At 39.0% G+C, this 12,703-nt stretch overlaps 1 protein-coding gene across 1 annotated transcript in view; it reads right to left on the reverse strand.

Moving 5' to 3' along the window:
- DEPTOR (DEP domain containing MTOR interacting protein) overlaps positions 1–12,703 on the reverse strand; it is a 74,922-nt gene that overhangs the window by 45,626 nt on the left and 16,593 nt on the right. The window contains exons 3-4 of the mRNA XM_068182302.1: positions 4,233–4,411; positions 2,072–2,195 (exon numbers count right to left, since the gene is read on the reverse strand). Coding sequence (XP_068038403.1) covers positions 2,072–2,195; positions 4,233–4,411 — 303 coding nt within the window. The remainder of the gene's footprint in view (positions 1–2,071; positions 2,196–4,232; positions 4,412–12,703) is intronic.

Raw genomic sequence — 12,703 nt, forward strand, 5'->3', positions numbered from 1 at the left:
CTTTTCTCTGGTTGCTGCCATTTAGTAATTATTTTAATAGCACTGAATTAATATTTTCTTTCTTAAGACTATTAGCAAACTGATACAACAGATATATTACACAATCACACATTTCACTGTAGAGCTCTTCCTGACTTTCAGCATTAGATTTTGAGTTTAAAGGTTATCCAAAGAAATTGTGAAGGTGTTGCTAATAAAGGTGAATAGGCAAGGAAACTAACAAAGTCTGAAATCTCTGCACAGGAGGTTTGCTAAAATAAACAAAGTGAAGCCCAGATAGCCCAGGTATGCCTTATAATCTCCCAAGAATATAAAATACTTCCGATGATCCATGGAGAATTTTGACTACCTTTGACTGTCACATACTGGTTTTGAAATGACAGGTATTTTTAATTTATACTATATTTAGCACTCAGGGCTGTTTTTAAAAGTTTCTGAACCCTTCAAATACGTTGCCTAGGAGCAAACACCTCTTAAGAATGCAGTTATATTCAGATAGGGATGCTGCTTTTGGCATTAACTCCTTTGCCAAGATAGGAACACTCTCTACAGCTATGAATGTTTTTCTGCTACTACAAAGTTAGACAAAGTGGATCACAGACATTGGTTTGGGGATAGTTCTCCATTCAGAGAAATGGTGATGGAAACAGACACTATTAGAACACAGTTCTTTCTACTATGGCTCCTTTCATGCAGAAGATTGACATCAGCCTTGCCAACAAAAAATATTTTTCTTATGGATAATTTCAATAGAAATATAGACAAAAAAAAGCACTGTAGACACTCTAATCTGCTTTTCAGAGTATGGGTCAGGCTTGTAGACACTGCATGTTTACTAAGTCTAAAGAGCAAATGCTGTGCTTAGTAAGGCACAGAGGAGTTTGAAGGTAGCTGATTCATTTCACCTGTCCCAGTGCATAGAATGGAGGATTTTCTCCAGTGATGCATTTTCTTATGTCTTATACAATTTATTATATTTTTACTTTAAATAGTCACAGCCACTGTGTCTTGGGGAATTTTATATGATGGGTGTAACAAAAGGAGTGGCATTTACAAGCATTTGTTTATATTTTGGGTCCACTGCTCTTTCACCAAACTGATCTTCAGAGCCAACTAACCTTGAAAATAATATTTATTATCAGCTTTTAAACTTGTGAGTTTCCTGAGTGCTTTCTTCTCAGAAGGAAACAAATTTCCTTCATTGAGAAAATGCAGCATCTCTCCTGGCTGCTGCACGCTTCTGCTCCAAACAAGCAGGAAAGTGGGTGGTATTCAGTCTAGAGCAATACTCCAAGCTTTTTGGTAAACAACGCATCACAACTTTTGCATTAATTTGTAGCATATGCTAACATGCATTTTCTTCTCTCTGCTTGAAAGTACCATGTCAAAATCTCTACATCCTGAATAAAAATGTCTTTAATTTAATATTAGGAAGCATTGTTAAGATACCTAGTTACTTGATGCAAGTAATCCAGTGGGATATTTAGTATCTCAGTATAGTAATCTGTTTAAATCAGATAATCAGATGCTCTTGGTTAGTTTGGTGGTTTTTTTTGAAATTGCTTTTAACATAACTTTTCTGATGTTGAAACTTTGCAGGCTGGAACATTGAAGATTCATCTCACAGATGATTTAAAATTGTGCCTCTCTGTGAAGCTGTAGATATGGAGTCTTCACAGACATGTGGCTGCTTTTTCAATAATGTTTTAGGAATTATAATTATGCTTTTACATATAAAATAATTCTGTAATTATTTGAATTATTTTGACAAATAAATCTGTAATTATTTTTAAAGAATAGATTTCAAGGGCTTCAATTCACACTGAATTCTCATATAGGATGTATTTACAATCTGGGGCATCAGATTTTAAATAAAATGCCTCAAGTGAATATGGTAGAAAAGCAAAAGAAAAATAGGAGAGGGAAGGACTCCCAGCTGAAGTAATGGAATTGCCCAGATCCATTCCTGCATGAATTGAAAGCCTGTGGTGATTCAGAAATAGATTAACAAGTATTATTTGCCTCACATGGCACTGTTGTCAACATATAACAAATACTGAATGCAACATACTTTTCATACAGTCTTTGTCCTCTCATGAACACCTTCACCTCATTGTCCAGTGGAAACGTCCCGTCATCTTTTCTGAAGCGGTAGAACAGTTTGACATCCTTGAATTCTTTATGCTCATCACAGACTGAAACATAAAATAATTAAACAAAAAAAAATTCACACACATGTTAAGTAGCTGAGGACCCATTTAGCAGGTACCACCGCTGAGCTTCAAAGCAAGCATGTGTAGAGTCTAACCCCTGTATTTCTCAGCACACAGTTTTGCTCCGTTTTAATGAAAGGCTGGAGAAAACATTGAGAGGTAACCAAATTTCTTGGTGAGGGGGAGAAGTGTCCATCAGTTTTGTAAGTATTACTGCAAACATAAAGAGCAAAAAAGCATCCATCCACTACATACCCAGAAAACCTTTTGATGAAAACAGTCTGTTGTCTTGTTTGTTTAAAAGGCCACCAGAGTAGAATGCCCAATAATTTAAGGTTTGCCAAACTTCCTAAAGTTATTCATACCAGTTCACCGTGCTGTAGGAAACCTGAGAGTTCCTAAAGAAAGAGATAAAACCAAAGCATTCTGCCTTCTTAAAACTGTCTCAATTGCTCTGCCATGCCAGCTAGCAAATGGCAGGTACAACATGAGCACACCGAGAAATGCCAGATTAGGTTTGTAGAAGAGCAGCTGATCATGGGCTCTTTTAAATGCAGCACAAACCCCATCAAGGGCATAAACTGATGGGAAAGCTATCCCAAGCAAGGTGCTCCTAACACAGCTGTCAACCCACATACATGGGGGAACTTCTGCACCGAAGTAGGAAGCGGGAACTGGTGTCCCTTTTACTTGACATGGCACTTGAAAGAATGTACTAAGCATCCTGCAGAACCTGACAGAACCTCTCTGAATTCACCTGCCCAAGCTCACTTCACAAAGTATTTTATTAGAGTGCAATACATGAACATTTTCAAGAAACACCTGTTCCATTTCTAATATCTTCACACATATATATAAAATTTCTTCTACTGTTTTCAATTGGATGGTAGGGTAGAAAATACTTGAAGGCTGTTAGAGCTTTCAACAAGCATTCAGCAATAAAATCTCTATTGCTCAATTAAATTAAGTCACACAGGCATGCACGCAACTCTTCACTGACATTTTCTCAATAAAGGATTAAGTAGACAGATTTGAATACCCTATAATTTACTTTATTCTTTAACTATCTACCGTGAGTCCCAGTTTCCATAACAACGCAGAATTTTCATTTAATAGCCAAGCAGAAGCTGTAAAAGTGGCATTCATTCAATATGTGCATTTCTGACTTTAATTAAGGTGTTGTTAATGTACTGCAGACAGCAGCAGCAGCATTGCTGCACATACAATGACCTCTGCATAAAGTCAACATTTGTCTGTTCATAATCACTCAGTTTTCTCTTTAAAAGGAAACAAATGGTACATTTGCCATCCTGAAATGGGCAATACTAAAAGCTTGAAATTGAGGCCTTGGATCTTCTTTGCTCGTGTGCCTCCCAGCCTCTTTGTGCCCCAAAAGGCAACTAAATGCTACCAGTGAATTGGAAGTCTTTTCATCAGCATGAATTCTTATTCAAGAAGCTGAAAGGAGCAGATCTCAAATAGACAACAAGTTTAGGAGAAAATTAATCAGGGCACAGCCAGACCACTAACTTTCTTGCAGCTGTACCAGCACTAATGTTTGTGCAGCTGCTGTGAGGGCCAGGGCCAGGGAATTAATCCACGTGAGAAATATTTTTTTTTTTTTTTTTTTTTTTTTTTGCTGGCTGATTTTTCAGATGGCTTTTTCAGATGGAGAACAGTGCTTTTAGGAGCAGGGAAATGAAGGCTGCAGGGTGAGGGGGAACACGGGAACACGATCCAGCTGAGGCTGCTCTGGAGACAGAGAAGCACCATCACACTCTCCAGTAAGTTTCCCCCCTGCCATGGGGAACATCACTCCACACCTTTTCAGGATCTCATCTCCTTCAGGACACAGGTGACCTTGCATAGCAGCACAGTTCAAGAGATGCTCCATATCTGGCAGAGAAAGAATCCTACCTGTCCTATCCTTGGCTGAAGAACAGGAGTGGGATTTCCCTTTGTCTCACAGCAGTCAATAAATTCAGCTTAGAAGTTTTTAGCAGGTGATACTGCACTTACCATGGTGGATAATGCTGTGATCCAGTAATTTCTGCACCAGTTTAATGGCTGTCTCCCTGTCGGAGGCCTCTTTGCGGTCGATCAGCCAGTCAATCAGCTCTTTGGCGACGAAGCAGTTCGGGTACGTTTTGAGGTGGTGTCGCCGATCCTTAATGACCTTTTCTTCGTGCAGCCGGAGCCTGGGGGTCAAATCAGTGAGTACCATTTGCAAAGAGCCTCTGTGACAGCAAGTTTAGGATGAGAGCGCAGCAGTGGCACCCACGGCCTGCTCACAGGATGGGCTTTGCAGGTGCTGGGCAGAAAAGTCACACATCCAGTGCTGCCATCTCACAACCAGGGAACCCACAGCAACCATTTGTTACAACTTTAAACCCCATAATTGGAAAAACTTGTTTTCTTCTCAGTGGAAAAGTTTAAAAAACTGAAAAACAGAACAGCATATTATGTCCATTAAAATACTTCCTGTAGGTCAATTAAACTGTCAATAATTTGGAATTAATTTTCCCATATTACCACTAATGTGTTCCATATTATTTTATAGTATCGCTGCTGTAGATTTTTTTTTTTAATCTCATTCGTTTTTGCAGCTGTAGCTTCTCACTTGGTTGCGTAACTGCATTTTTCCTCCAACTGCACAAGAACAGCACTTATGATTTAAAATTCAGGTGTGAAGCTGCTCCAACACAGTGTAATCTATCATTAAAAAGTTGCCTCCTACTCCAAATAAAGGAAACTGATTTCTCACTTAGGCATCTGTTGACAAATGCTCTCCGCAAAATTGCCCTCATCATCCTGAAAGCAAGTTGGTTGAGATGCTTGGGTCAGAATGCAAGATCCTGATTAAAGTAATACCTTGATGTTTTAAGGTTCCGCCTCTTTATATTTAGTCCTTTTTTTCCAAATAAAAAAAATAAGCAACAATAGCAATGAAGTAGCAGTTAGACGTTTTAAAGTTGCTTGAAGTTTTACGCTTTCTTGTTCCATTTTAATGAATCATATCAGAAAATTTGGTTTTGTAATGCTCATATGACAGTTCTGAGGAAAGTAAAGAAATGACAATGCTTGGGCTTCTATCAAAAACAGAAACATTGCTGTTCGTTTCCAAGTGGCCAGGGTCCTATTTTGTAAACACTCTCACTGACTGCAACGAGTCATGTGTAATGCTATAATAATTGTAGATGGTACAAGGGTAATAGCACATGACATGAGCCTCAAGAAGCACAGAGCAGGTGTATGAGAAATTTTCTTCTCAATGAAATTCCAGTATAAAAAAAATAATTTCTCTTTAAAATCATAAAAAGGGAAAATATTTGGCTGAAATCAATAAAGGAAATTTATGAGGGCATCAGACAAGACTTATATAGGCTTCTACCTAAAAATAGTAGCAAAGCAATGCTTTGTTCTACAGCATTTAGCCTTGAAGTACACTGGAATTGCCAGTCTATGATGTGAATTCAAAACCAGATTTGTAAACATCATTTTTTTAAAAAAGCAAGACTTTAATATTAAAAATACTGATAAATCAGATTAGTATTCTGTAAAAAAATGCTGATAAATAGCCCACAGATTGTGAAAATCTCTGTGCTAAAATATTTTTGCTTAAAGCATATTTTCCAGATGTGCTTTAACAGCTGTCACTATGCTTAGAAAGAAAAGCATTCACAGTTTTTATTACAAAACATGCAATTATCAATATGTCTGATGGAGCTTTACAATTAAAGTACATTCCAGGTTTTGTTAATGTTCATCTGGTCTTATGTCACAAAATAACCTGCAAGAACAAAACTACAGAAAGTTTATCATACAAAGGCAGACAGCTCAATCCAGCTTTCAGTCAGCAGTGTAAGTCTAACTGGATGGAGTTCATCTGACACAAGAGGAAAAACCCCTTCTACAAAATTCTTTGTCCACATGTTCCATAGGAGCATAACAGGACTGGTCTGACATTTCACAAACAAGCCAGTAGTCAAGAGCCCCAGAAATGAGCATTTATTTCTTAAATTCCAACTTCAGCCTTTCCTGCAGTTGGTGGGCTTATAAGTATTTCAATTCCTCTGTCATGTCAAAAGACACAGGTTCCCACTACAATATTTTGGCTCACTCAGAAAAAGGGTCTCTCTGTATACCTCTTTTTCTATATTTATAAAACTCACAGGTATTTCATAATCTGAATTATTTCCACTCATTTAAGTGGATCCAAAATTCCTAAGAGGATACAAAATCATTAAGTGAAAGAAAACATGACCACATAATCCTTAACAAACCTGAATTTCCACATGAATGTGTGAATTTCTTCTGCAGTCTATGCCAATTATGTCCATACTGAATTATGTCCAGGCTTATTTATTTGGAATAACAAACAAAAGATATTCAGATTTTCTCTTTGGTAGTGTATGCTGTTCTCTTTGTCAATGCTCCCTCAACTCTACAAATCTGCTAAAAATCAAACTCTATGGAGGAGAAGTAGCTCAATAAATTGACACTGCACATAGTTTAAATTACAAATATAGAAGCCTCAGGTAAAGTTATTGAGTCTATATTGCAGTGTGCTAATCAAAGGTTCAGGCAGGAATTCAAAAAATGCATCTGTGCTCAGAAGTACTTATCAGAAGCCAAGTTAAATGGAACAAAAAGGAATAAGATGTACCAGTGAATACAATTATACACTGGAACCAATACTCAAGTGAAGTGGTAAATTCTTTATCCCTTGGCATTGAGAAGTAGGCTTCTCACCCAAAGTCCTTGATGTTTTCCCTTTAAGTAATGTGAATCACTCTATGTCAGCTAGTCTGCATGATGACTGGAAAACACCTAACTTAGCATCAAACACATTTTCCTCACTAGAAGAAGTTTTTCTCAAGAGCTGTTCAAGAGAATTAGCTGACTGACAAATCCTGACCAGTTCGAGAGGAGAAGGGGGAGAAGATAGGCAAACAAGAAGTGGTGATAGAGGGCCACCTTGATTCAACAAGCCTTTGAAACACTGACCCACTTTCTGCAACTTAATAGCTTAACACCAGAAAACAATTTTGTGTGTACCACTACCTCACCCATCTATAATTCCATATATTAGTCAAGATCACCTGACAGATTTTGCATGTGAGGCCACAGTCTGCCCTACCTGAGGAAAACATTGTGAGCGAGATCAGGAGCATTTGAGCAATTGCCTGTGAAGCTCAACAGGCATATGCAAGCCTTTAATATTTACAAAATTATATCCATGGCCCTTACTCATGCTTACAACAAATAAAGGCTGTATTTGCAAGCATGCACGCCAGAATAGTTTTCCTGGGGGTTTGTCTAAACAGGAGTTGCTCCTAATTGATAATATGTAGGGACACTTGCTCCAAACAGAAGTGTTTTCCTCCTACATAGCATGGAACAAGATAACTTGGAACACATTGCTCCTACTTTGCAGTAAATGTTTTCAGAGCTTTTGAGAACAATGTCATTTGTTGAGATGCCATTAGGCACTTTCATGATAATGGAAACATCTAAATTTTTGCCCAGAAATTAAGAATCAGGCACTAACTTGGGATGAAATTGCTCTTGCAGCTACATGAAACTTGCATTTTGGTTTTCATCAATGGGGACATTTTTATTTCCACCGGGGACATTATGCATTCTGAAGTTCCTTGTCTCTTTTCTAAACCAGTGGGTAAGGGTTTATGGGACAGTGCCTGCACAATTGGCTTTCCTTTCCAACCCCAGAAAAGGCCAACATGCTGGATGAATACATATCATTAACTGAACCACAGTCCAAATATCTTACCCAGCTACTTCCCTCTATTAAGTCTAGTAGATTGTGCTTGGCTAACATAGATCTTAAAAAGCATTATCCAATCTTGAGTTCTATGAATGAGAAAAAGAAAAAAAACAACCTCCTGCTCTTCCTGGTAATTTTCTGAATAATTAATCTGTCAGTTCCTACATCCTATATAGTCCCTATGCTTATCCTAGCAAGGCTCAAAAAAATGTGCAAGGAACATGTTGGTCCCTGACACTAAATAAACAACATGGTATGAAGACTTTCATAATGTGTTCCAACCTTTTACCTCTTTTAGCCTTCCTGAGACAATCACACACACAAATTAAATGTACATATAATAGAACCACAGAATCACAAACACACAAACAGTTTGGGTTGAAAAGGACCTTTTTGAAGGTCATCTAGTCCAACATGAGTAGAGACATCTTCCATTATTATCAAGTTGCTCAGAGCCATTCCACACTGACCTTGAATGTTTCCAGGGATGAGGCATCTGCCACCTCTGTGGGCAACCTGTTCCAGTATTTCACCACCCTCATTGTGAAAAATGTCTTCCTTATATCTAGTCTGAATTTACCTCTTTTAATTTAAACCATTACCCCTGTCCTATTGCAACAGGCCCTACTAAAAAGTTGGTCCCCATCATTCTTGTAAGCCCCCTCTAAGTATTGAAAGGCCACAATAAGGTCTTTTCCCCAGGCTGCACAGCCCTGACACTCTCAGCCTGTGTTTCTGTTTTCACAATGGATGCTTTATTTCTCTAATCATCTTCAGGGTTCTTCTCTGGACCTGCTCCAACAGGTCCATGTCCTTCCTGTGCTGAGGACTCCACAGCTGGACACGGCACTATAGTGGGGTCTCATCAGAGCGCAGTAGAGGGGCAGAACCAATTCCCTCAATCTGCTGTCTGAAATGCTTTGGATGAAACAATGTGTTTTTTAATGGAAGAACAAAACACCAGTGAAGAGATCACTTAAAACAGAAATCCCTATCAGAATTCACTAATTATTGAACAATACACACTGATGATGTAATTAGTCACAGCACAATGCATGTCCTGCCTCAGCATGCTCAACTGCTGCTGAGGAGTTCTGGCATGCTCATGGGTTACTGCTCATGTGTTACACCCTGCATAGCACCCTTGGTTGCAGTGACTATCCCAGAGCACTGCCAGGCAGCACTCATTGAACCACTGCAATTTTATCAAATTTGGGTAAACTGAACAAAACTGTATTAGTTCCCTTGAAAATTAGCAGCTATATGCAGAGAGGCAAAGCCCTGCAGGTGGTTTCTGCCATCTTAAAATTCTTTCACAAGTTTCATGTATTTATGGAACTTCTATAAGAGAAGGATTTACTTATTTCCAAGGAAAACAAGTCATGATGTCCTTTGTGAGAAACATGCATGGACAAAAGAAGCATCTTGCCAAAGATAAGGACAATTCATGGTGGCCAAAGAGGACAGATTTTTCACACCTCTTCTCAAGGGACATCCTACATCCTCCACTGGTAGGTAGATTTGCCCCTTTCTGTTTGAAATAGAACAGTTCTGTATCCTCCCAGAGGCCACAAAGTTTGGTGATTCTAACATAAGCATATGACCTGTCTACAGGATGGTAGATGGGCATCTTACTAAAAGATCACATTTTCCAAAGTGTCTCAGTGACTTAGAAGCAGAAGTCCCACTGAAATTTAAAACTTACAAGTCAGTTACACACCTGATTCATTACAAAATAAATGAGTATAAGGTGGCATTTATGTATATATACACACCCAGGAAAAAAACCACTTAAAATGTCCTTTATACTAAACTTTTGCACTGTCAGCAAAAAAGTAAAATAGGTCAGTGAGGATATGAACTTTGTACACAGAAGCAATCGTGAAGGTACTCTGTGAATCCAGTGTGTGTTGCTGGGACAAGCATTTCCAGCTGGGCTTGCCAAGTCTCAGCTGAAGTGTCAGCATTTCACTGCTGCCTGTTCCTCTTTCTATTTATGCTTCAGCTCCGCAATCACTTCGTTCTGTTACTTGATATTCACAGGAGCTAAATTACCCTTTAAAACATGGGGTCGAACTGGAAATAGGATGAAGATATTTTTGTTTTGGTAGCTGTAGCAGAGCAGGAATTCTGCCATTTCAAATACAGTTAAAAAGAGTGTCTTCAAAGCAGCTCCTGATAGCAGTTCTCATCACTGTGACAATCTCCCCTTTTTTGCCCACAGCCATGTATGTAGTCAAAGTGAGGAGATGCCAGAACATTGAGCCATAAACCATCTCTTGGTGCACTGCAGAGGAAATCCTAAAGCTTCCAAAGAAATGACAGTTCACCAGTGTCCCTGTGGCTTTAAATAAAATATTGTGGCTGCCTCTTTTATGAAGTCTTTTTTTATACATTCAGAAAGTACTAAGGCCACTAAACCTGCACCCAAAGGTGCTCAAGGACATCCCCAATACTCTTAACATCTTACTAACACTGTCAGGGATCAAAGCAAACTCTAGGGAACAGACACAGGCATTGCTCAGGGTCTGGGATGAAATCAACATGATGTCTCTCAGAGACTCTCTTTCAGCCCACAAATTCAGGCCAGAAATTCAGAGCCACAGCCTCCATAGTACCCCAGACTGCAGAAGAAATTAAATCTGTATGTTTGTATTGATCTGTCATAAAACTAGAGATCCCTATAAAACCTAAAGAAGCTGTGAAGTGACTAATCTCCCTGCCTGCCAAGCCATTTCACTTGCATATCAATTTAAAGTAAAATGTGTTCAAACACGAATAATATATCTAACTGCCTGTGCACTTGAACCTTGAGAGATTCTGTCTTGCTGGAAAGCATAAAACTGGGTTTTATAAATAGGAAAACACAGAATACAGTCAAGTTTTTATTTCACCTGCCCCTAGTCATATAAGGAAAGTGGAAGCCTGCCCGTCTCAGTCAGGCACTTTTTGGGCTGAAGCAGTCAGAACTCAGCAAATCACAGCCCTCCCTCTCTAAATGGAAGTCAGACATAATTGTGCTTCTCACTCAGTTATGAATGAGCTGGGATGCACCATGGGACAAATGTATGCAGGTCAAAGTCTATGGGATACTACTGTGTGGATCCCCAAAAGAACTGATGTACTTTTCACTCAAAAATAAGCCATCTTTGTTAATATCAATTAGCTAGGTTTTGTATCCACATTAATTTTCTGTGTCTCCATTGCACGGATATTCTTAGACTTATTAAATCAATGTGTACTGTGAGGATAATATTTTTGCAACGATATTTTCCCAAATCTAAACTGAAGACCACCAAAATTTCAAAGTACAGACCAGAAACCGTAGCAGAATTGTTATTACAGAGATCCTATGGCTGGATTAGCATGGTAATAAGCTCATCAGCTCTTGTTGACTTATGAAAAAATGCCTCTCAATAAAGGAATTATTTTATGGATAGCAAACTCAGGGAGATGCAGTGAGGTCCCAAGGGAGGCCAGTGAAAATCAATTAAATTTGTGTCAGGGAATGCAGGCCTCCTATCTCAGTAACATGGCTGGAAGAAGAGAATGTTCTTTTGAAATGCTAAATTGGCTAAACAGAGAAAATAAGGTCAGAGAGCCCAAATTCTACTGCTACAGATATTCCTGCTAGCACTGCCATTCAGGAACCTGGAGAGACAGACCAGCAGGTAGGAAATAGGATGCTCAGCTACAGGCCTTCATCACTGGAGTCAAGAAGAGGGGCTGCACCAAGGACACAAACAGGTGTGGGTAGCAGAAAGCCCTGCTGTGTGAGAACCCCTCTCCTGGATGCATCTGGCATGCCATGGGGGTAGGGGAACCAAAAAAGTTACAGACTGAGGTCCCTTATGCAGCAAGGGTGACATATCTTTTACCCAGACGGCAAAGCTGACTTTAACCTGGGTGGGCACTTGCACTGTGTGCAGCAAGTTTCAGACCAGCTGAGAAACAAGAAACACCCATCTCTCAGCACATCTGGGGAAGAGCAGATCTGTAACACCCAGAATGCAGCACAGTACTGAACAAGCCTGGAGTGCAAACAGTAAAAGGGATTGTTATGTGCCAGAGATAATCCAAGAAATCCACGGGAGAACTGAAATCAGTCAAGTGCCTAATCTTGAGCACAGTTTGGTATTTCTCCCACCCTGTCAAAAAGTGACAAATAGTTTTGCTGGGACATTATATGGGTAACTCTGAGCTCAAAGTCCTTCCAGGAATGGCTGCTCTCAGCCTGAGAACCACAGACCTGCAGGAGATTTTCTCCCTGATATTCTGCACTTCTCAGAGAAGCATCAACTGTTTGGACTTCTTTCAGTGGTTCTTGGCAACCCTGCTGAACACAAGAATAAAAAATCTGCCTTCATCATTAATAAAGCATCATACTGCAGTAATATCTCAACTGCTTTTCACAATTGTTTTCCACCTCCACACAAAATTCTTACCCAAATACAGTGCTGAATAATGACTGAATCATTAAGCATAAATATCCAGTAACTAACAGGTAAGATAATGAGTATTAAAATGCTTACTGTTACGTACAATTGTTAACAAATTTGATTTTGTACTGGGGCTATGACTCAAATTTTTTTATTCACTTCCAAAAAATATGTAGATCCATCTTAAAATGAATAGAGATGAAATATTATTTCAATATACAATATGTTGTATTAAAACCATCAAACTTTGTTTATCTGTTCACATT

Source organism: Anomalospiza imberbis, chromosome 1 (assembly GCF_031753505.1).
Source record: "Anomalospiza imberbis isolate Cuckoo-Finch-1a 21T00152 chromosome 1, ASM3175350v1, whole genome shotgun sequence".
NCBI classification, from domain to species: Eukaryota; Metazoa; Chordata; class Aves; order Passeriformes; family Viduidae; genus Anomalospiza; species Anomalospiza imberbis.